The sequence below is a fragment of the Cheilinus undulatus genome, linkage group 3, assembly GCF_018320785.1.
Source record: "Cheilinus undulatus linkage group 3, ASM1832078v1, whole genome shotgun sequence".
NCBI lineage: Eukaryota > Metazoa > Chordata > Actinopteri > Labriformes > Labridae > Cheilinus > Cheilinus undulatus.
The window spans coordinates 26,990,470-27,015,064 of NC_054867.1; the positions used below are offsets into that span (position 1 = coordinate 26,990,470).

At 38.0% G+C, this 24,595-nt stretch overlaps 1 protein-coding gene across 1 annotated transcript in view; it reads left to right on the forward strand.

Moving 5' to 3' along the window:
- The first annotated feature begins 19,573 nt into the window (after window positions 1–19,573).
- LOC121504520 (low-density lipoprotein receptor-related protein 1-like) overlaps window positions 19,574–24,595 on the forward strand; it is a 167,294-nt gene continuing 162,272 nt past the window's right edge. Inside the window, exon 1 of the mRNA XM_041779358.1 lies at window positions 19,574–20,153. Coding sequence (XP_041635292.1) covers window positions 20,057–20,153 — 97 coding nt within the window. The 5' untranslated portion in view covers window positions 19,574–20,056. The remainder of the gene's footprint in view (window positions 20,154–24,595) is intronic.

Sequence of the window (24,595 nt, forward strand, 5' to 3'; positions counted from 1 at the left end):
GTTTCTTTCTAAAGGTAGTTTCTGCTGTTTGGTCAAAGTTCAGTGACCACAGCAGTGGAAGGGATTCAACCCTTTGACTGCCTTAACCTTTACCCCCTTCGATCTGCCTTTAGGTGAGGAAATAACATGTATGAAGCACCCCTCACAGCAAAGATCACAGTGCTTTAGAGAGTTAAAACTCAACGTTAGGGGAATGACATTAAAGAATAAGACAGTGAAATCTAAAATATGTTTACATATAACACCAAAAAAGACATTAGGAAAAAATAAGACATTACAATACAGGATGAACTAAAATATCCCACATTTTTTCCTTTAGGATGCTCTAAGAGATCTCTTGAGTGTTGTTGTTTTTTTACAGAAAATGTGATTACTGATCATGTTTGTTTGATATGTTTCCTTCAATTTTTTGATCAAATGTGACTCATTTGTACTCATTTGTCACCCTAATCAAGATTTTAGTGAATGATTCTTTAGGCTATATAGATAATGTATAGTGCATAATGTCATGGTGTTCTCATTCTTTTATTAAATTAGATATCTATTATTGTATTTAATCTTTTTCTCATTTAGATAATTATCATTATTATCATTTCTGTGCAAATTTTGGGCAATATGGGTATGTGAGATATATGTCACTTGTGTTTTCATTTGTATGTGCTTAATTATTGGTATCTTCCACCACATGTGAATTGTGTATTTACACTGCCATTGCTTTCCTTTCTTCTTTTTTCCTGTGGTTGCAGCTGTAAATGTGCAGCACTTGCAATCTAAGAAAAATTTAAATCAAAGGGTGTTCTACTGTGTCACCTGGCATCATATGTATCATGCCATATCAACATTTCCTAATGTATCGTATGGTATTAAATCATATTATATCATGTCAAATCATGACATATTGAAATATGTCATGTCATTTCAGGTCAATTTGTGTCATATCCTTTCATGTCATGTCACATCATGTCATGTCATGTCATGTCACATTGAATTATTTCATGTCATGTCATGTCATGTTGGATCATTTCATGTCATGCCATGTCATATCAGTCATGTCATGCAGCATCATGTCATGCAGATTACTTGCCACATCTACACCTTACTTCAACCTCAGTTTTTGGTTCAAACATGCTTTAAGGTCCTGCACAGGGCTGTAAATATGGTCTTATTTATATATTAGAGATATTAATAATAAATTCAGGTCTTAGGTGTCTTTACTGGTACCTGTAGGTAGAAATGTTTGCAGCCAGCGAGATTGTATCATCCATTATTACACTCGGGTCACAAGACACAAGTAACATGAAACCAACATCAGGACATGACATGATGCTAAGATTCTATATGATACATTACAGTGATATGATATGATATGATATGATATGATATGATATATGATATGATATGATATGATATATGGAATGATATAACATGTCAGATCATGTCATGCCATGTCATATCAGGTCATGTCATGTCGGGTCATGTCTTGTCATGTCAGGTCATACCATGTCAAGTCATGCCATGTCATATCAGGTCATGTCAGGTCATGTCAGGTCATGTCATGTCATGTCATGCCATGTCATATCGGGTCATGTCATGTCATGTCATGTCATGTCTGGTCTTGTCATGTCATGCTATGACATGTCAGGTCATGTCATCACATGTCATGTCGGTTCATGTCTTGTCATGCCTGGTCATGTCATGTCATGTCATACCCCTGGTATGTGCCCAGAGACCCTGCTAGTTTTCGGGCCCTTAGGACATCCACAGCCTGACCAGGGCTTGTGGCAAACCGTTCTACCTGCCTACCTTAGGCTGTGCTTACTACCCACATTCACCCCTTACTGAACCCAAAGGTGCAAAATTTGTCATTTCTGCAACAGGTTATGTTCCCATGCCCCTGGTTGTATGCAAGGACAAGAAAGTGGACTGACACAACACCAGTTGTGCTCTGGATGTTCTTGTGTATTACCAGGGGCATGGGAACATAACCTGTTGCAGAAATGACAAATTTTGCACCTTTAGGGTTCAGTAAGCCACAATCTGGTGAAAAGGCCTTGACAAAAGAGATGCCATCAAACTTGAAGCCGAACACATATAAAATCAATATGTGTCAAGCTTGACTCTGGATGCCCTGTCTCCTGCTCCTGTCCCAGTTGTGACACATTGGGCCTGTGAAGAATCTGTAGCCCCTTACATGCCTAAAACTTATGCACATGACTGTATATATAATTAGGTATTCATTAAAATGTTTACATAAACATTGATGTTGAACAGTAAATCTTTTTTCATGTCGGTAAACATTGATTAAGAAAATCCGGCATCTCTACTCTAGCGGTTAGATCACATGAGTAAAAATGTTTTGGATTTCGAAGGAAAATTTTGCATTTATTAGTAACAACAGCTACATCCCCAACAAAAAATGACAACAGAGCCCTTCCACCTCTTTTGGCATAAACTTGCTAAGCTCAAAATTTCATGTACATTTTTCTACACTCTTTTTATTCTTTTTGGCTTATAAGTTCTGAAGAATTTCTTGAGCTCACTGTTTTGCTTCTGGTTGCAGCTGGAAATAATCTGAGCAACAGATTTGAGTGTAAAGAGGCAGAAAGAGGGAAAGTCTGGTGATGGAGCAAGGAAAGGAGAGGAAGGGATGAGGGCGGGGGGGAGGGGGGAGGGAGGTAAGGGGAGAGAGTCAGAGCTGATGGGGGAAGGGCTGTTTGTGCATGCCTTGAATTCCTTAGGTGTTATCAGCATTGCCTGCTCCATAATTGTTCCTTTGGAGGAGGAAACGAAAAAAAAATACTGACTGTAAAACATAGTATAGCTTTGTCTCTGCATGTTCAAATTCCTATAGATGGAGGGTGGGGGGTCAAAATCTTTGATCTGTAATACCTCCATGTGTAACCTCGCTTTACATTATTGAAGATAAAAAATTTAAATCAAATATGCAGTGAAATAAAGTGCAGTGTGTATAATGAGGTTACAGTCTGACTTTAAAGTGTTTCCATCAGTGAGGACACTTTAAAGCCATCCTTATAACTACACACATAGCACTTTTATTAAAACTAGAGGGGCACTTCAATATGAATTAATGTGAAATATTATCATCTACTGCACCACAGTATGGGATGTGTTTCTTTATGGTTTCCATTATGTAGTAGTTGTGTTTTAAGTATGTTTAATGGATCAAGTGTATTACTTTACATTAATTAGATTAAATATTAACATTAAATACATTATTTTCTCTGTCTCCTAGTGAATCACATGTTTATTGTCCTTTTCAGTACACTTTGATTAAGCCACAGCAGTGTTTCCCTGCAGCCGCAGTGATGTGAAATAACCCGTCTTATTGTAATGTCCCAGTTTAGTTTAAAAGTTCGCAGACAGCTCAGTAGACAAGTCAAAAGTCATCTGCATTATGTAATATCAATTATTTCCCTTTTTTACCGTTCCTTATTTTCTTTCTGGATCCATCACAAGCTCTTTTTTCCATGGTTAAGTTCATGTCATAATCTTCAAATTACCTGTACATACTTATTTTCTTTCAAAATAAAAGCAGGTCTTTATCCAAACAGGACGTCAATTACCCTTAGCTTAAGACAGAAGAAAAGTCCGAAATGAAACAAAACCAGTCTTAGGTGCAAATAATGGAATTTCAAAATGCAACAAAAAGCGAGATTGATCGCCACTGTCAACAGAAAGATTAATCACAATGAAAAACTGTAATCATTTGATTACCCTAATTCATTGCTATCTATACTATTGTAGATTAGTCAAATCTAATTTTGTCTTTGTTAAATTGCTAAAAAGTTTTGCTTTTAAATAACTCAGCAACATTTAAATAGTCATTAGATATTCATATTTGGGGATTTTCTGTAGTTTGATGGCTTAGATAGACATCTAATTCAGTCATCACACTATGAAATTCAATGATTTCAATAGTTTTTAAAGTTTTTATGGTGTTTTTTGGCTTTATTATGATAGAATGAATAGCTGATAGCTGAAGAGAGACAGGAAACATGAAGAGTGAGACTGGTAGAAGACGTGCACCAAACATGCATCAAGACCATCTGATCTTGCAACCAGTGCGTTAGAGACTGTAGTCTCTGTAAACTGGTAACTGCTCTACCCTCAGAGTTAAACCAGCACCCAGATGTATTCAGTATTTAAAAAGGAATCTAACTCTGTTAAAAATGTTGAGCATTTGCTTATTTAAAATGCATTCAGTATTTTAAAAAGAACGACTTTTCATTGAATCTTGAGATAAACTTCAGTAAAAGCAAAGAAAATTGTGAGTACTTTTCTCACATGCACTCCTGAAAAATTCCATACAATTTCAGGACAGGCAGCCCAAAACCTTTCTGACTCTCTTCTCTCCGATTACATGACACAGAATGTGACAAAAAAAAAGGCAGAAATTGCAAATGAAGCAGCAGAGTCTTACATTCAAAGGTGGAAAGTAGCTAATAACATTTATTCAAATTACTGTGATTGAGTAGATTTTTGGGTATTTGTACTTTTTTTTTGAGTACATTCTTAAATCAGTACTTTTTCTTAAGTAAGTTTTATCCAGAGTAACTGTATTTTTACGTGAGTACAATACTCATATAATTTTTCCACTTTTATTGACTACACAGTATCACATAATGGGAGAGTGATGCCACATCACATCCCAAGACAGCTAATTTACAACAAAAACTGGAGTGTTGATACACTGAAAAAAGTACAACAATGCTGTTGTTGGATTGATGTAATTTTTTGTTTTATAACAGCCTAAAATTATTGATTTTTTTCATTAAATCTAAATCTTCTAAATTATCTTAATGGTTGAACCTATATTTTTTTATTTAAACTGGCAGCTGGACACCAAATTAAAATCTGTCATTGGATCAATGTATTTTTATTGCATTAAGCCTGCTGTGCACATGCACATTCTTAACAACATCCCGTAGGTCCCCAGTGGATTCAAAAAACACTTAATGCAACAGCAGCTATCACTTTCTGAGTGGCCCTCCCTCTATACTCAAGCACGGGCATCCAGCGAACCGACTTCGACTGAGAAGAAGGTGCCAAGTTGGTAACGGAAAGGAAAAACATAAGCTTTGTGTGCAGTTGAATTAATCCAAATATAATTTACCCTTAGCCTTCATGGCTCCCTCTAAGAGGTTGCGCTTATTGCTGAGGTTTATCTCCAGAGGTTACAGATATGTCAGCCCAAGTTCAGAGACTGTCAGCTTCTTGTTTTCTGAGATGTTCTTGTTCTTACATGGTTGCAATTTCACCGCAGTATTTTAAAGGGGACTTATGCAAAAATCACTTTTTCAGGTTTTTCTAACAAAAATATGTAGAGTCTTTTGATCCTCCTCTCAGGTACTAGCAGAGATGCTGGATAGCTCAGTGGGTTACCCTGCTGACCTTTGACTGGGAGATTGATGGTTTAAACCCCAGTCAGGTCCTAAACTTTGGATAGAAGTGTCTGAAGCATCAGGAGAGTGACATCCATTTCCTGCAAGAATCCTATATTACTGTTTTTTCAGCAATAAAGTTCACAGGCATGTTTTGGGGACCTCTAAGACCAATATAAACTTGTCTTAAAGGGCAAAATATGTCCCCTTTAATACATCTCTGCTCTCCCATCGGGCCAAAGTAGCAGGAGTTTTCAGGAAAAATGTGTTGAGTTGACTTTCAAGACTTGTGGGAGGCACGCGGTGGAGGGGCTAGCGCTGTTGCCTCACAGCAAGAAGATCGCTGGTTCGCTTCCCGGTCAGGGCCTTTCCGTGCGGAGTTAGCATGTTCCCCCGGTGCATGCATGGGTTCTCTCCGGGTACTCTGACCTCCAAAAAAATGCTCATTAGGTTAATTGGTGACTCTAAATTGGCTGGGATGGGATAGGCTAGAGCCCCCCCCCCCATCATTTCTTAATTGAAACAACCTAGAAAAAAAAATTCTACAACCTTTATGAAATGGTTGTATGAACTTAAATATTTGAGTTCAAATGAGTGGAATATTTATATTGGTTATTTAAGGGAAATTTTTTTTTTTAGTTTGGGACAATCTAAAATAATTAGGTTTGTTAAACCTTTAAACATAGTTTCTATGAATTAAAAAAATTTGCATTTACCTAATTTAAAAAAAAATGATTCAATTCAAAATGTTTCCTGTGATTGATTACTTCATTTTTTAAAAGTTCAATCAATGTTTTACTTTTTTTCAGTGTATCTCAGGGTTATTTTAACTCCTAAAGTGTCATTTTACTCCATTCTGAGTGAAATGGTCTTCAGTGTCTTTGACAGTGTTGATATAGCAGTTTTAGTTTAACTCTGCAAAGAGTTAATTGATATAAATTCCAACCACTGTGATTTCAAATCTAGGGTGTGGGTGGGCGAAGTTCCCATCATGCCCTTGGGCAGAGTGTTAAGATGTGGTGTATATGTGTTTAGTTTGTTTGGATGTTGACTGTTGTTCAGTGAGCCCAGCTAGGGTTCTTTTGCTGATATTTCTGTTGGATTGTTGTTTTAGATGTGAGACACATTTGCACCATGAGTGAAGTTATTCACTAAGTTAGAATTTTACTTTGGGTTTTCCCTAAGGATGCATGCTATTCTTCATCAGTATGTATTTTTTGCTGTGATGTTGTCTATAGGCTTTATTCTTTCAAGAGGAGACCCAGCTTACCACGAGTTAATGCAGCTCTTTCATATTGTAAAATATTTAACACTTTTTAAAGTTTAGTTTCAAGTGTAGTGTGAACCAATCAAGACACTTTTGTAATGTTTGATTTAACTCTATATGAGTTTTATTAACACTGTCAATCTTGCTCTGTATTTTACTTTTTTATAGTGGGACTTAACCTGAACAACCTGGTCGGAGGTCTGTTCTGTTGTTTTTGCCAATAAGGAAAGATCATATTTTACTGTGCAACTCATAAACAGCTACTCAGTACCTTGAGTAAACTTTAAATTAAATACTTTTACTTGGGTAGATTTATAGACTAGTACTGACCTCTACTTAAGTACATTTTAACCAGAGTAACTACTTTTTAGTTGAGTACAATGGTTGTTTACTTTGGTACAGATAGCCCAGACCCACAGTCGGGAGGGGCCCTTAAGAAGCCTGTAATGAAAAGTGTGTTTTTATTTATTTTTTCTTAGTAATTTGTGACATTACTGAATCAAAAGTGGCTAAATGAATCAGTCAACAGACTGTAATTTGTATTAAATAGAGTAAAATACAATACTGGGGGGCCTGCTCTTCCCTTAAAAATGTCCAAATGGTGTAGTCTAGTGCTGCAAATAATGCAAGTACATTTAATTTAACCACAGTAAAATTATTTCTTATAAATGGAGAAATTTTGGTTGTAAAATACATAAAAATGCATAGAAATTACACGTTTGTTGCTTGGCTAGCCAGTAGAGGGGGCCCTGTGTAATATTCTTTCTGGGGACCCAAAATCTTTGGCTACGCCGCTGCTTGTAGTTGAATCCATTCACTGTATGAACTACTGAGTGTTAAAGAACCTACTTGTAAGAAGAAATCAGAATGAAGCAGCTTTGTCACATGAAGCAAGATGGCGCCTATTTTCCAACCAGCTGTGTGAAACAAATGCCATCAACTCCAGCTGCTCACTGGTGGTGGATGTTTTCCTGCTGCATTCACAAGTCGGCTCAACATGTCTTCACCCAGAACTTTTACCCTGGGGCTGACAGTTTAAATTGCGGTAAAAAAAAATCTAGACTGTTTGCATTCACACATGCAGCTCACCTGGAAAATTAATTTGAATTTCAAGCTTTGTGTAAATTTGAAAGCACCAGTAGAGGTAGAGATCAAGATCTCAAAGAGTCTCTTCATCCAGATCCTCTAAGAGAGAATAAGCTTTTAGATTCTCCTTTACATCAGCCTGACATCTGCAATGTGTCAAACCACCCAAGTACGCCCCAGGACATTCTGACATGCTGATTTCCCAAACAACATTCAAGAGGAATTCATGCATAGGCAAGATGATCAATTTCCTGTGGAGTTTCTCCAGATCGAGAACAAAAAAGAGAGTTATGATCAGGAATATCTGTCTTGACTGTTGTTTCAAAATGGCTGCATTGAGTTCCCCGCACTGTTTTCCTCCTGAATGGAGACTCTGCATTGGTGGGACACACTCGCACAGGATGTGATTCTGGGAACTTTGATTGATGAGGTAATCCATCTGGCTCTGAGGCGAGGGAGGGAAGGACGAGAGCGCCGACGAAGACAGAGAGAGAGTGAGGGAGAGTAGAGGATGAGTGATGATGTAGGCCCAAATCATGGAGCAGTTTACAGATTTATGGACATGTGCAGGCTGATATTTGTGCCTGTTTTGTCTGCGGTCAGATGAAAATACATATTGAGAAACAGGCCATTCTTGATGGCTTAGATAATTAGAAACGTCACATATGTTAAGAGTGAGGCAGTGACCTGTTTCTCTCCTCTCTGTAGACTCCAGTCTGGCTCCCATCACAGCTGCAGCGAGCTGGGCGGAGGTGTATCATGGGCCTGAGCTGTGGATGAAAGAATGACGCATGAAATAGTTGCTCCAGTCGTGACACAAACCAGATGAATGGTGTTTTCACTTACTACGACAATAAAATCACGCTGGAAAGAAACTCACCCGTGGAGCAGGAGAGATCTTTTAGCCAGAGACTAATAATCTGTACTTCCCTCAAACTTCAGAGTGATGGTGTGGAAATCAATCTCAGAGGAGACGGAATCACTCAGTCACTGTCAGTTCCCTGAAATATGATGCATTTTAAGTTTATTTTCTAGTAAATAGAAAGTGAAAGCTGTTTTCCTATTGCATAATAGGACATTTTCACACCCACTGATTCTTCCTGTGATACTCTTTGTCTTGTTTTGTTTGATTATGGGGGACTACAGCTCCTAGCAACTGCTATGGTTATAATTTAAATGTTGAAATACTACTTTAAGACTTTTATTCTGAAAGAAAATCCAGAAAATAACTCAAACAAAGGGGAGAAAAGGTCATGAATGACTTCAGTGTGAGCCACATCACAGTGTATGATGGTGCAACACGATGCTGCAGAGGTGCAGATCAATAAACATGAGCCTCACATACAGGAATAAATAGCAGAGATGAATGAGGTAAGGTAATAATGTGGGGCACAGTACCAGAATAATGAAGCATGTGTATATATAGTATCAGTGCGTCTCTTTCTAATGACAGCAGGGTCAAATATCAGCATGACACCACCGAACAGTTCTGCCATTGAATGCTTCTCTTACACAAATTGTTGGTGTAGTTTAAAAATATTTTAAAAGAGACACTGATTTAATGTTGTTTTTTCAAATGTACAAACTGTGTCTGTACTTTGAAAATCTGATCAAAATCAAAGTGATATTTGGTCTGCAGTCCATCAGGGCATTTGCTGTTTTGTGTTGCGCTTCCATCTGCTGGTAGTTTCTATTAAACACAACTGCAAGCCCGACAAAGAGATCACATTTCACTTTCCATGAGCCAAAGGAAGGTCTGTGAAAGCAGAGTTACTGATTATTCAAGAGTGCGCTCCATACCTTCATTAATTTAATACTGAAAGTGCATTCAGAAAGTATTCAGACCCTCCTCACTTTTTCAATTTTGTTATGTAGCTGCCTGATGATACAGTGAAAAAAAAGCATTTTTCTCTCATCAATCTACATTTAGTGCTCTATCATGTCATAGTGAAAACAGAATTTTAAAAAGTTTGCAAATTAATTACAAATACAAAATTTTAGATATCACACTGACATAAGTTTTCAGACCCACACTTGAAGTTTAGCTTAGGTTCCTCCAATTTCTAGTGATCTTTTCTGAGATGTTTCTACACCTTGGTTGGGGTCCATCAGTGGTAAATAGGATCGTTTGGACATGATTTGGAAAGGCACACACCTCTCTCTAGAAGGCCTCACAGCTGTATATCAGAGTAAAAACAAAGCCATGAGGTCAAAGGAGCTGCCTGCACTGCTCAGAAACAGGATTGTTGCAAGGCGCAAATCTGCGGAAGGCTACAAAACATCTGCTTCACTGAAGGTTCCCAAGAGAACAGTGGCCTCAATAATTCTCAAATAGAAGAAGTTTGGACAACCAGGACTCTTCCAAGAGCTGGTCGTCTGGCTGAGCAAACTGAGCAAATGGGAGAAGGACCTCAGTAAGAGAGGTGACCAAGAACTCGATGGTCACTCTGACTGAGCTCCAGAGATCCTGTGTGGAGATGGGACAAAGTTCCAGAAGGACAAACATCACTGCAGCCCTCCACCTATCTGGGGGTATGGCAGAGTGGCTAGATTGAAGCCTCTCCTCAGTGCAAAACAAATGAAAGCCTGCTTGGAGTTGGCAAAAAACTCCAAATCAAAGCTTTTCATGGGTTTGCACTGAGAAGAGGCTTTTTACCTAGCCACTCTAAGAGTGTATAGCTGCAGCCTGGAGACCTCTCTGATTCAGTCTCTCATATACAGACCTCCAGGAAGCAACCTAGAAGCCACGCCTTGGGCTTCTAATTTTCAAAATAAAAGATTGCATCAGTTCTCATCTGGATAGCTCATGAGCCTCTGATCTTGTTGCATTGTTTCTTTACTTTGATTATTTATTTTCATATTTTTAATTAAATTAAGAGGAGATACTTCTAATTTTCACCATAAAAGATCATATCTGGTCCCATTGTCTGCTTATTTTGTATGGTTATATTTCATATTAAATCAAGATACTTCTAATACTTCTAATACTTCTAATTTTCAATTTTTTTTTTTTTTTACATAAAAATGCCCTTCATGCACATTTTTAAGTTTTATTCTTTATTAAATTACGACAATGCACTTTGTTATATTTACATTTATGCATATTTACTTATTTCTTATATAAGCTGGGATAGAACTATTAATATATTAACTTAATATCCTACAACAAACGATATTAAAAAAAGACTCAGAACTTAATTCATGTTTATTTGCAGCTCCTTACTTACCTCTGACTCCATTTTAAAAAGTAAACAAACAAAAAAAAAATTTTTTTTTTCTTGGTTATTGTTAACCCAAACCAATGATTTCTTTTATTTGTATTTTTAGCTTACCTACGAACCAACTGAAAGGTTATTCTACAAATAATCATACGAATGATAACAGCCACCCACCCATAGAAAATAATAATTTCCAGTTAGCTTGCCATTGTAAAGACCTGCCACCATGGAACAGAGTCGAGAGGTCTCTGTGGGAGAGGGCTGTGTCAGAGAGGTCTCTGAGCTGCAGCAATACCCGTCTCAAACACTCTTTTTTTTAAATCTGTCCAAGGCAAAATTCCCAGTCAGTTAAAAAGCATGAATAAAATCAGTACAAGAGGTAGCAGATATTGCTTTGTTGAAAGTGTTGCAAAACTAAAAGCTCTCCACAGGAGATTTAATATTAAGATCTGTTGTTGTGGCGTCTCCATGTAAGTAACCTTTCGTAGTGTGTATAGTAGGTGTTTCAGTGGGAGGATGCATAGATTACCTAAGACATACAGGTGGGAAGGTAACATAGGCACTGAAACTTCTTACTCTCTGTCCATCCATCCATCCATCCATCCATCCATCCATCCATCCATCCAGGTTGTGGAGATGGAGTCAATCCCAGCTGTCATGCGATGAGAGATGGGTTACACCCTGGACTGATTTTACTCACAGGGCTGTCATGTAGAGACAAACAACCACTCACACTCACACTTAATGGACAATTTTGGGTCACCAATTACATCAACAGGCTCTGGGTTTGGTGGATGCTCTCTGCATCCACCAAACCCAGACTCCCCTATTCTGACTGTTAAACAGAGAAGCATGGTCATCCCACAGATCACATTTCCACTGCACTGCAGTCCCGTGTCAGAGTGCTTTACACCTATCCGTCTGATATTTTATATTGGACTTAGTTATGTGAGGCTTGCATGCAACTGCCTTGGAAACTCATTCCATGAAGCTCCTGCTGCACTGTTTTTTAATGCCAGTGAAATTTCAGAACTCTTCAGCTATGGAATCCGGACTTTCACGCAGCATGCACCTCTGCAGTCGTTGACGATGCTCTGTAACTCTATGTGGTCTTCAGCTTCATGGCTGAGTTGCTGTTGTTCCTAAATGCTTCCACTTTTGTATAAAATCACTTACAGTTGACTGTGGAATATCCAGCAGAGATGAAAACTGACTAACCATCTTATTCCAAAGGTGGCATCCATCACCATGCCACGCATGAAGTCTCTGAGCTCTCCAGATCAAACGATTTTGTGTCACTAATGTTTGCACATGTTGACTGCATGGCTAGGAGCTTGATTTTATTCACCTGTGGTAACAGGTCTGATTAAAACACCTGAATTCAATAATTAACAGGTGTGGCCAAATACTTTTGTCCATATAATGTAGTTACCATTCTTAAATTGTATATCAAGATATGGTGTTTTTGATCAAAAATCAAAACAAGTGAAATTCAAATGTTGATACATGTTTCAACACCCAAGAGCAATAAATCCAGAGCTTCTAGGTTCCCAGAGTTTGATCGTTTTTAATGACAAACATTTGCATGCAAACTCTTGTAGAGTCTAAATTGAACAATAATATCATCAATAATGTGTGGAGTTGTTTGCTTGCAGTTCTAATGGGCTTATTCACGCCAGTCTTATTAAAGAAATGTTTTTGTGTTAAACCACAGATTATTAAAGTCATGGAGACTGTACCACTTTGAACTTTAGTATCAAAAAGTCCTGAAGTCATTTAGTCATCATCTGAATGTGATTAAGAATGTCTTAAAGTTAAATATGACTTCTGTGTTCCTTTTATGCGTTTATTTTGAAAGTCTGCTGCCACTGCTCCCAAAAAGCAGTTAATTTGATGACATTATTGCCTGCAATGTAAATCTCCGAATCAGTGTTTTCTTTACAGTGCTAAGAGACACAAATGAAGCAGCTTCAATCTTACCAGAGGACTCAAGGAAAATAAATCATGAACACAGAGATAAAGACTTCGTATCACCCAACAAAGCTTATTTAAAGAGGCTGCTTGTCCTCCACTTTAAATGCTACAGCCTCATTTTAGATAATGAGGCTGTTTTATCAAAAGAGCTGTTTCTCTTCGAAGCTGCCTGGGAAGAAAGAGCTCAATAAATAAAGTAGGAATTAGTCCTTTAAGTAAAGATTGTTGAGATTGTGCTTTGTCAGTAGAGCTCTGTTTTAATAATCAAGTCCTTATGGGGCGACCGATATTTTACTTATGCTTTTTAGTATGCTAAAAAGAACAAAGGTTCTTTTGTTCTTTGAGAGCTAGTAAGGGCGATGTAGACCCACTAGGTGTCAGTGCTGTGCAGCATTTCACAGACATGCTGGTCTTAGTGGTCAGAACTGAGACGCTTGATGTAAACAATCAGGACTAAAATTGACAAAACAGCTAAAGCTAGTTCATAGAAGCATGGATGCTTCAGCATTAATTAGATAAGGTTCAGAATAATTTGGTATGCCAGATGTTTCCTCTCTGTTTTGCACTGATATAGCAGGTTTAAATTACAATTGGGTGTGAAAACTAACAATTACAAGAGTCAGCTGTGATTTCACAGAGCTTTTGATTTACAGATTAAGTCCTATTTGATTGATGTCCCACTTAATTTACAAGCTGTTGAATATTTAAAAAGACTTCTAGCTTACATTTGGATTTCTGTGTTGAATATCTTGCTCCTGATACAGACCTCACAGCGAACCAGAGAAAATGTTCAGAGCACACGTTCAGATCAGTGTTTGAAGGCTGAAGGTCTGTTGCTCTTCATGTGCCTTAAAATCAAAGATTTAAATAAAAAACAGAAATGTTCCTTTCAAACTTGTCCTTGTGAAACAAGAGAATGAGAAATGCCTGCTTGTATCTACATCTGCTCTCATGGGTAGTAAAGAGCAATGAAAGCAAATCTGAATACCCTTACCCTTTCAGTAATCCTCTTCTGATTATAATCAGATTAATTACTTTGTAAATGTTTATATTTAAAAAAAAAATCTCATAAGACAGGAAATTGCTCTTTTAATTTAATTCAATTTTACTTTAACGTACATAAGCATCATTTCCAAAGTATACTACTCCAGCTTCGGGATATTATTCTATAACTCAGCGGTCCCCAACCTTTTCCCTTGAAGCCTCCATACACTTATCAAAGAAAAACTGAGCCCCGATAGAACAAACAAAATAAACATCAGTTCTGATTTTTTTTAAAGTTTATGTATCTCTACAGAATAAGTTGTCAAACAACTGTTCCTATAAAAAAATCTTAAATCTTAAATGATCTTGCAAGCATGTAATCATATTAGTTTTCATATTGCTGACATTGGGTCAAATACCTTATCTCTCCAGTTTTCAATATTTTGTTCTGACTTCTTTGAATAAATCAGTGCTCTTAGTCACCCTTCACATCTGTCAGTGGAGTTTAACCAGTTTCAAAGCAATAAAAGTGTTAAAAAGATGTTGCATTTTGGCCTTTGTGTATTGAATCACATAAAAAATACAGCTTGTTTCATCCCCTGAAAGGCGAGGATTTTGGAAACACAAAGTTTTGCCCAACGCCAGGGATATGTCGAAATCTAATTTTAACAACTTCAGCGCAAACATAAAGAAATTTCCTTTAAAACTCTTTGTAATTATCAGGTTTTGTAACTTAATTTTAGTGGTCCCTAATTACCTAATAATTTTACAGTAGTAAGTGTAAGTATCTAATAACTTCTCAGGAGTAAGAGTGAGCGCCATTTAGTAAGTCGGCATTTTACAAGTAATAATTTGGAAAAATGCTAATATTAAGGAAGTATTTACCTTGTAATAATGCATTTATTATCAAGTAATTCCTTGTAATATTGTGGCGATTCTCTTGTGGTATTTTACCCTTCCCCTAACCCTCTAACCTAACCATAACCCTAAAAATAACCTGAAAATGATTCAGGTAAGAATCATTTTCAATTTAGAGGGCCAAAATAAAGAAATGATCTGCGAATTATCAAACAGTTTATACAGAAAAGTATCATCTTATTTCTAAGAAATTACCTGGTAAAATACCACCTAATTACCAGAGAACTGCCACAATATTAGGAAGAATTGCTTAATAATTGATACATCATTACAAGGTAAACACTTCCTTAATATTACTGAGCTATTACTAGTTAAAATGCTAACTTATTACTTGGTAATTAACACCTTATTTCTGAGACATTACTAGATAATCACACTTATTACTATAAAGTTACTGGGTAATTAGGACCCACTAGAATAAAATGCTACCGAAACTGACAGTCAACGAATTTCTTTGTTTTTATTCTGGTTCCTGAAGGAAATTAAATGTGATCTTTTTGATATTCTGTGCTTATCAAAGCATCAAATGAGAATCGAAATGTAATCTTTAATTTTTCTTCCATTTTAGAATAACTTCATCTTTCTATTTGCTTTCAGTTCCAAAAAAAATTTAGCTTTTATCAGGGTTTGGAGACTCTTGCCATGAGTCAGAATTTCATTTCAGCCATAACAGCACTAGCTTTGAATAAAAAGATTTTTTTAAAATCTTCTTTATGTGGGAGTATTATCTCTGACATTGATTTCTGGTATTTTTTTTAGTGTGGTTTGTCAACTTGAGCCAAACCTGCCAGGACTAGATGGTTATGTGGGTTAGTGAGTAATGTCTTACACAAACTATGGATCCTGAGTCTTTGAGCTGTTTGGTGGGAAATAATCATTACTCCTCAAAAGGGAAGAAATCTGACATGGCTTTAGTTGGGTTTCTCAGTTTATATGTACAATATGGAGTCATCAGCATGTTATGGCAGTGGAGGGATAGTCAGAGACTTCAGCCAAATGGGAGCATTTATATTTTGACTGGGCTTAAACTTTCATGGAACCTAATCTATAAAAGCACAGATAAGTGTGGTTAGTGGTAATGGTGAGTGCTATAAATGAATATCGTAGGATTAGCCCTTTTCCCCAACACATTTTCCAGTGAAGCGGTAAGCTTAACTTAGACCCATAAAAGGCACCATGGTATTGGTATCAACGTCCAAGAAGTATTTCCTAAAGACAGATTTACAGAGTTTGTGGGTGGGAATATGATGAGGAATCAAGTGATTTTTGCTTCTCCAGTAATACAGGTTGGTTATGTCACTTCTGATGATACAAAGAGGGGATCTCAGAGGGACTATTCAAACCTCATGATGACTTACATGAAGCGTTTTCATGGAAGCAGCTTTTCTGGAAATGTTTAAAAGATTTTTTAGTGCAGTCAAGAAGACTGGGTAAAAGTTGGATCTCTAGCCATGATTTATGTCTGTTTCAGAGAGGTTTGAACAAGCTGTGTCATTTGTAATATAAATTTAAAACCACAGAAGCTCTGTTCCCTGGTTTTTTGTTGTTTGTATCTGAATATGATTTCATCTCAAAGGAGAGGAGAACGGTTCAGCTGAAGTTGGCTTTTTCAGTTTATTTGTACAGTAGAGTGTCATCTACATAACAACAGAGCAGTGTGTCATGTCATTAACAATTTTTCCAAATGGAAGAAGGCTGAGGGTTTTTTGTTTGTTTTGGTTTCCCCAGGAACTTTGGGTAATAACTTAAAAAGAACATTAGGGAGTAAAATGGCACGTGGATTAAAACAACAACAATAACAGCATATTAACTCTTTTTCCTCCCATTCTTTCCTGTCCTGGCCAGTTTAAATGGGAGTTTAATAAAAAATAGGTCCATAAATAACCTCTTGGTATAAGTAATGTTGCATTGTCTGCATACCTTAAGGCCAGTAACTGGCCATATCTTGATGTATCTAATTCTACCCTTTATAGCTGCTATTCAAATAATCCTAGTTTCAGTTCTGTATTTGGCCCCCTCTGTGAGTGCAGTGCCTGACTTAGAGAAAGCACATAAAGAGAATGTAAAAACCAATAAGGAGTTCTCATTTTAAGATCATATGCATCATTAAGGTTAACAAGGCTAATTAAAAGACTCATCCAGAGATCAGGTTATGTAGTCTATGTAGCTATATTCAAATTAATTTGCATTCCGGTCCCTGGTTTCAGTCCCCCCATGGCTGTGGACAGAGTTTTGTGATGATGCAATGCCAAATCCTCAGTTGTGTCATCTCATTTGAGGCATACATTGAGTCAGACTCTGGTTCTGTGAAGGCCACATGAAGGCTGTATCTGTGAGAGATGACAGTCCTTGAAAAGGGAGCCCTATGAATACAGAATCAGACTCTAAAATTAGGGATTCACAAGTCATTCAATAAGTGACATGAAACATGACTATATAAGATACTGGAAATATTGATGCAATTACAGTTAGATGGTCAAATATGGGATTATAAAGTCAAAATCATACATTTGAAGGTCAAAATATGGGATTAAAGAGTCAAAACCATGAATTTAGAGGTCAAAATATGGATTAAAAAGCCAAAATCATGAGTTTAAAGGTTGAAATATGGGATTAAAAGGTCAAAATCATGAGTTTAAAGGTTGAAATATGGGATTAAAAGGTCAAAATCATTAATTTTAAGGTCAATATTTGGGAATAAAAAGTCAAAACCATGAATTTCAAAGTCAAACTATGGGATTAAAAGTCATAATCATGAATTTAAAGGTCAACATTTGGGATTAAAAAGTCAAAACCATGAATTTAAAGGTCAAATAAGGATTGAAAAGTCAAAACCATGAATTTGAAGGTCAAAATATGGGATTAAAGGTCAAAATCATGAATTTAATGGTCGACATATGGGATTAAAAAGTCAAAATCATTTGTGTAAAGGTCAAAATATTGGATTAGAAAAGCCAAAATCATTCATTTTAAGGTCAAAATATGGGATTAAAGAGTCTTATCATGGGTTTAAAAGGTCAAAATATGAAAATATAAACAGTAAAGCTTTAAAGATGAAATGGTCAGAATACGAAATAAAAAGTAAAAACACAAATGAATATCTTTTCCCACCTTCCTGGCTTTAAATCTAATAATTTTCACTCTTTACTTTTCATATTTTTATGATTTACCGAGGATATTCTCAATCATCAAGGTTAAGTTTACACTATTTTACTGAAGGAAATCTGCAGACTTCATACCATTGGGCCACTTATAATGAAACTATAATATAATCTTGTGGGCCAGGTTTAACAGTATCACGGGCCTGATTTGGCCCCCGGGCCTTGAGTCTGACACCCCTGCTTTATACGTTTATTGATTTTATAAACCAGTCATGGTTAATATAATTTTAGAAGATTTTTCTAAAGTCATCTCAATTAAATAAGATTATGGAATGTAAAATAATTGATTGCATAAATATTCACCTCTTTTAAAGTGGCTGACCTGACTCAACTCCAGCCAACAGCTGCTAGTAGTCTCACAGTTAGTTTAATGGGGTACACCTGAGGGCAGTGAATGTGTTTCAAGTGATTGTAGTTTTAAGGCACCTGTGTCTGGAAGGTTCAGTCACTGGTTAATCAGTATAGTCAGTATTCCTTGCTACCATTATACTATGATGGCAAAAGAACACTCCAGTTTACCTAGAGAAAACATTGAAAAGTATATGTCAGGGGACAGATACAAAACATTTCCGAGGCTGGAGAGTGGCAAAAAGAAATCCACTTTTGAAGAAACTCAGATTAAATCTTGACTTGAGTTTGCCAAAAGGCATGTGGGAGATAGTTCTTTGGTCTGATGAGACCAAAATGGTGCTTTTTGGCCATCAGATAAGATGCTACGTTTGGCGGACGCCAGACACTGCACATCACCACAAACACACCACCTACACCATGAAGCACTCTGGTGGCAGCATAATGCTGTGGGGATGCTTCTTGGCAGCCAGCCCTGAAAGGCTTGTGAAGGAAGAGGGTTAAAAGATTGCGGCCAAACATAGGAAACATCCAGAAAGAAAAATCTAATCCAATCTGCAAGAGAATGGCATGGGTGAAGATTTATTTTCCAGCAAGACAATGACCCGAAGCATAGAGTGAAAGCTACACATAAATGGTTTTCTGCAGAAACAGGACCTTCAGGAGATTTCTGTTCAAAGACAAGACTGTGCTTTTAAACTTATTGGGTCCGACTTATCCCAAATAATTGGGAGAAACTTAAATTACATTCCAAACAAAAGCTCAGGTCTCAGGAGGTTAAAAGCAGAGAGGGGGGTTAAATTAAGAGGAAATCCACTTCATTAGACACCATATGCCTGCACATATGTGTAAAAAATAAATCAAAGGCTGTTTCTGTAGTATGCTGTCAACCTCCTTATCTGACACCTACCCCACTATACTCCCAGGAGCTTTAAATAACATCAAAAATAAGACATTAAAAGTTAGGGTGCATGTTCAAAAGTACAATAAAACTGCAACATTTAAGCCTAATAATAAAAGGCAGTAAGGCTGAGACATGATTCACTGTTGCAGTAAGTTTACAGTGTTACTTGATGGAGGTGGATGTGTGCTTTGGGGGGGGTGTTGGCTGTTGGGTGCTGGAGAGAGAGAGGGAGAGAGAGAGGGGAGGGCCCGCGAGCTGCTGCCGCTGCGACGTCACTCAGAGCTGACTGACTGACTGAGCCTCAGCAGGCTTCAGGCTCAATCTGCGGCCAGCAGCAGCGGTGGTGCTGGTGGGGAGGAGAGCAACATTTTATCCACTTCTTTATTCCCTCCTGTGGTTTTTCTACACTGGGAGAACAAAAGACGGAGAACTGCATGATCAGAGGCGCCAACTCCCCTTCATCTCGACTGCACGCCGGGCTAGCTTGATGCTCGGTTCAGCCTGCTAGCAGCCTTTGTGGCAGGGCTGTCCATGCATCCGTGGAGCCCTTAAAGAAACCCCGGGCTGGGAGAAGCCTCGGCTTTTTTTCTGCCTTGACAGTCTGCGAAAAATTTTCTCCGAGTTGGCACACAGCAGCATCCTTGTCAGCCTCATTGCGCACCCAGAAAGCGGATTTCCAGAGAGGAGCATCATCGCCTGGGCTCGGTTGGTTACACGTCGTCGCCTGTCTGCAACCTCCAGCTTGACAGGACCAAGAAACAATTGATGACTAATTTTCCTTAAGATAGGCTACAATGTTGCGCACCACGGCCAACATGTTGGCAACTGGATTGCTTTTCTTGGGATTGTTGCACAGTTTGGAAGTAATCGCCCCGGGGAGAGCTATTGATGGTAAGCAGAGCTGATTTACGCATAAGCAGAGTCTTTATTAAAATGCTCAGACCAACTAGAAGAGTGTACGTGCTGATTTGAAGCAGGACTTATTGCGTTTTGTGTCTGCGTGTGAGTGGAGTAGTGTGCACCCTGAAGGAATGACTGCTCGTTTGAGTGAAGCGACGTGGAGGGGATGAAACCGAGGCGAGACGATTAAAGCGCTCTTTTGTTTCTCTCTCCCACTGCCACATGCGAATATTGCAATGTCACAGCAGTGATCGCACATTTCCGCCAGCCCTCCACTGGAGCTCACATTCACACTGACAGTCGGTGATGGATCTGTAGCAAAGGCCCCGCCGGTATGCGGATCGATGCTTTGATTTTTACATTACATTAGTTATGATTGCTCCGGTGACAGAGAGGCTAAGCCCTGCTTGGTGTCACATCATCGGAAATATCAGCTTTATTAGTGTTGGAGTGGAGCTCTAGATTATCACTTCATATTGATCGGATTTTTACTGAGTGATGCCACAGCAATCCTAACTTATAACACTGCTAAAACCGATTTCCATGACCAAGATGAGGCATAAAAGTGTTTCTGTATTATTGAGAGTTCTTCCGGTTTCGGTACTGACACGATATCAGCCTCGATACAGCCGATATGCGTGCATGCAGCCAATGCAGTGATCTGATAACACATTGTTTAACCTAACCAAAAATCAACAGGTTTCATGTAGATCAGTGAGGTCTAGCCTCAAGACCCAACATCGCCTACTTTGATTAGAAGCTACAGCTTGAATCTCGATTAGATTTAAACCACTTAAGTATAATGTTTAAAGATGTACAGATCAAAACATGATCGAATAAAGATACAGGACAAATATCCATCTCTCAAAGTACAGTATGAGCATGCATACATTTGCTATCACTCTGTTTCTTATAGTAATAAGTACATTTTGCTTGTTTTCTATATCAACCAAAAATAACTGGAAAATTATCATGAGAATACCAGCTTTGCTATCTTGGATGACAAAAAGAACGAGTCAAGATCTGGAGAAAATATTCAAAATTTTCAACTGATCAAGAAAAAAAGCCCATAAGGAAAAGTGAAAAAACAATATCAGCAGTGGTATTACACCAGCAGCTGAGGCCTCCCACTTCCTCTACACCTTGAACAAGCATGGCGCTAGATTAATTTTTCTGTGCTTTTAAACAGAGCTGCTACTACAGCAGCCGAGATGGACATAACAGCTGTTCTCTCAGGAAATCACTGCCTGCTGGGCCTGGCTGTACTGGGAATAGAGCAGTGGTACGGAGGCACAGCATGTCCTGCGGCTGCTACTAGTATGGGTATGCTCGTAGAAAATAAAAACGGTGATGCACATCAGACATTTTTTGGGGGGGGCTTAAGAATGCACCAGTATTTGGTCCATTTGTTGGTACTGTAGAAACATGGCGATGGATGGGGGGCTCCTTATGTACAAACAAAAAGCTTATTTAGATGAATGAATTCAAGGACTTTGATATATGCAGATGACCTAACGCTAGACATACTTAAAGAAATTAGGTTTCACTTTCCCAAGTTTTTTTCTGCTAAATGTGATTAAAAATTACACACTGTACCTTTAAATTGATTGGACACAACAGATTTCAACTGATAGACATTCATCACATTATTGTGGATGTTTGTCAACAGGGTTGAAATCAGCTGATACCAGTGCATCAGTGCATCCCTAGTAATATACAGGAACTACAGTAATGTTTTCACATATTATGTAGATTTTCAAGGGACTTATACTCAGGCTAATGCATCATAATCAGTATCTTATAGGTAAAAATGAATTCAACCATCTCTGTTTTTAATGCTTGCTTCTTTGGCACAGTTCTGACACTAAGAACTATATAACAACACATCCATGAGTGATTCGTCTATGATCCAGGATGGTTAGTTTCTGTTGCATCTAAGCTCTAATGTTAAGTGCTCAGTAGTAGGCTACTATAGCACTGCGTCATCATTGTGTATCAGTTTGGCTATTCGTTGAGCTGTAGGAGCCCCTGAATGCCAACACTCATGTTGTGTGATCTGCAGGGAGATACAGGGAACCGTTTAAAACAGCACCCCCCTACGACCTTGTGAATACACACCTTCACAAACTGGAACAACTTCTGGAAACTATTAAGCCACACAGTCCCACTCACACGCTCCTGTGTTTGGTAAGAAAAGGAGAAAGGGCGTTATCGCAGCAGAGTTATTGCACACAGATTTGTTGAATTCTTGCAGGTGAATAAAGAATTGACTTTATTTTAGCAGAGATATATAATGCCTCCTATTCATCTCGGGAATGTCTGGCTGAGGAGTATTTTTAGACGACTTTTTCTGGGAAGAAAATGTTTCCAAAAAGGAGCTCTATAGTTACTGTAAAGCTAATCTGGGTTCTAAATTTGACATTTCATTAAATTCAGCCAGACTGTAACACGCATGACTGATTTAAACCACTGAGCTGTATTTTGTGAGATTCATCGTCAGGCTATAAAAGCTTCTCCCTCTGCCTTTGAAGTCATCGCATCGACTTGGCAATCCAGTGTTGTGAGGTTCTTAGGGAGCAAAATCCACATAAATTACCACCTTGAAGATAGACTTGGATAGCCTGCAATCACCTGCAGTTTCACCCTCCTCCTTCTCAGTCTAACAGCAACAGCTGAGAAATGCCTCCTTTAGATGGTTTCTGCTTCTACTCACAGTTTTTGTTTTAGTGAAATTTTCCTCTCTGTCAGTATTAATGCCTTTCTTAGATGAGTCAGCCCTGTGCAGTGTACCAGTGATTGTGAAACCTTTGCTTACTGGAAAAGCCACTGCCATGTAGATGCTGGTATGCTTGAAAAGCCTCTAAAGTAAAGTCAAAAATGTGTTAACCTTTGACTCTTAAATGAATTAGGAAAATAAAATAGATTTACTCAATAATGCTGATTTTTACTGCGTGCTTGTAACCATAACCAGGCCTGCCCAAAGACTTGGCTGGGCCCTTGAGAAACCCAGTCAGTGGGCCCTCCCTTGTTGTGATTTATTATCAGTGCCTCTATGTTGGACCAGTAGCATTAGTGCTAGCATCATAGCTAACAGTTTCTTTTGGAGCTTGTTTTCAAATTACTTATTCGTACCAAATGCAGCCCTTTCCACCACTGTTTCAACCCATTTTTCAACTTTCACCAACCTGGGCCACTTTATGCCAGATTCTGACGCAGTTTGACCCATTTTTCCTACTTTTCACCCATTTTTGACCATCTTTTGCCTTCCTTAATCAATTTTTGCCACTTTTTATCCCATTTTTTGTTTCTTTGAACCAATTTTTTCAACATTTATCCCAAATTTGCCATTCTGTAACCACTTTTACCACATTTTTCTGTCATTTTTTGCCACTTTTAACCCATTTTTGACAATCATCACTTTTATGGAAATAATTTATTTTCCCCTTACAGTTATTTCACTTCCTTCTTCTTTATTCCCTGGCATCATGGCTTATCTATGAAGTCTGACATTACTTTCTAAATGCTTCAGCCAGCGTGCCCGGTCACGTTGTAAACATTACCAGAAAAAGGTAAAGCTGTTTTAAAAGGAAACTGTTTACATTTTTTAAAAGGCTGTATTTTACCACAGCATAAATAAATATATTTTGGTTCTTTGATAAGAGTGGCAATTTTTCAGGTTAAAAATAGAATATGGTTATCACAGATTACATTTTTAATGGACCAGGATCCTCCTTACTTCCATGGGCCTGCCAGTTTGGTTGGACCCCACAAAGCTCTCCCTTTTCCCCCTTTATAGGCAACCTTCACCATAACACACATATCTCAGCATTGCTGAACATTGAACATTGGTGTATAGGAAGCTAGACTTCATTCTACCATCTCCCAAGCACGCCTCAATTGCTTTTGTAAGCCCTTTGATTGCCTCTTTAATTTGTGGAGCTCTTTTGAACCACATATGTTACTTGTAAAGTTTTACATTCTTGCCTGGAACTCTTCTTTTTCCATTTTCCAAACCTCTGAAGATTTTCTGTCACTGTCTCACTACTGTAGCTAGAGCAAAGTCCCCGGGCCACCAACAAACCCTGACTTTAATTGGGTCTAAACTGCTCTTTGTTTCCCAGAGGGGACCTCCATGAACAGTCTCAAACTGTTCTGAAGGTGCCGCTAATTGGGAGACCAGTAGAAAAAGACCTTAATGAAAGAATTCACATTGTTCCAATCCATCAACGTGCTGTTATGTCATGCAAAAAGAGATGATTTCAACCCTGAATTGGTGGAAAACATCTTCAAAACTTACATGAAATACAGAAATGAACCCTCCAGTCTTGTGTTTCTCAAATACTCGTATCCCCAGGCCACTTCTTCTGAAAATGTTCCTTCCTTCCTTACTTTAAACACATCCTAACTTGAGGATACTAAGCTAAAGCTCTCTC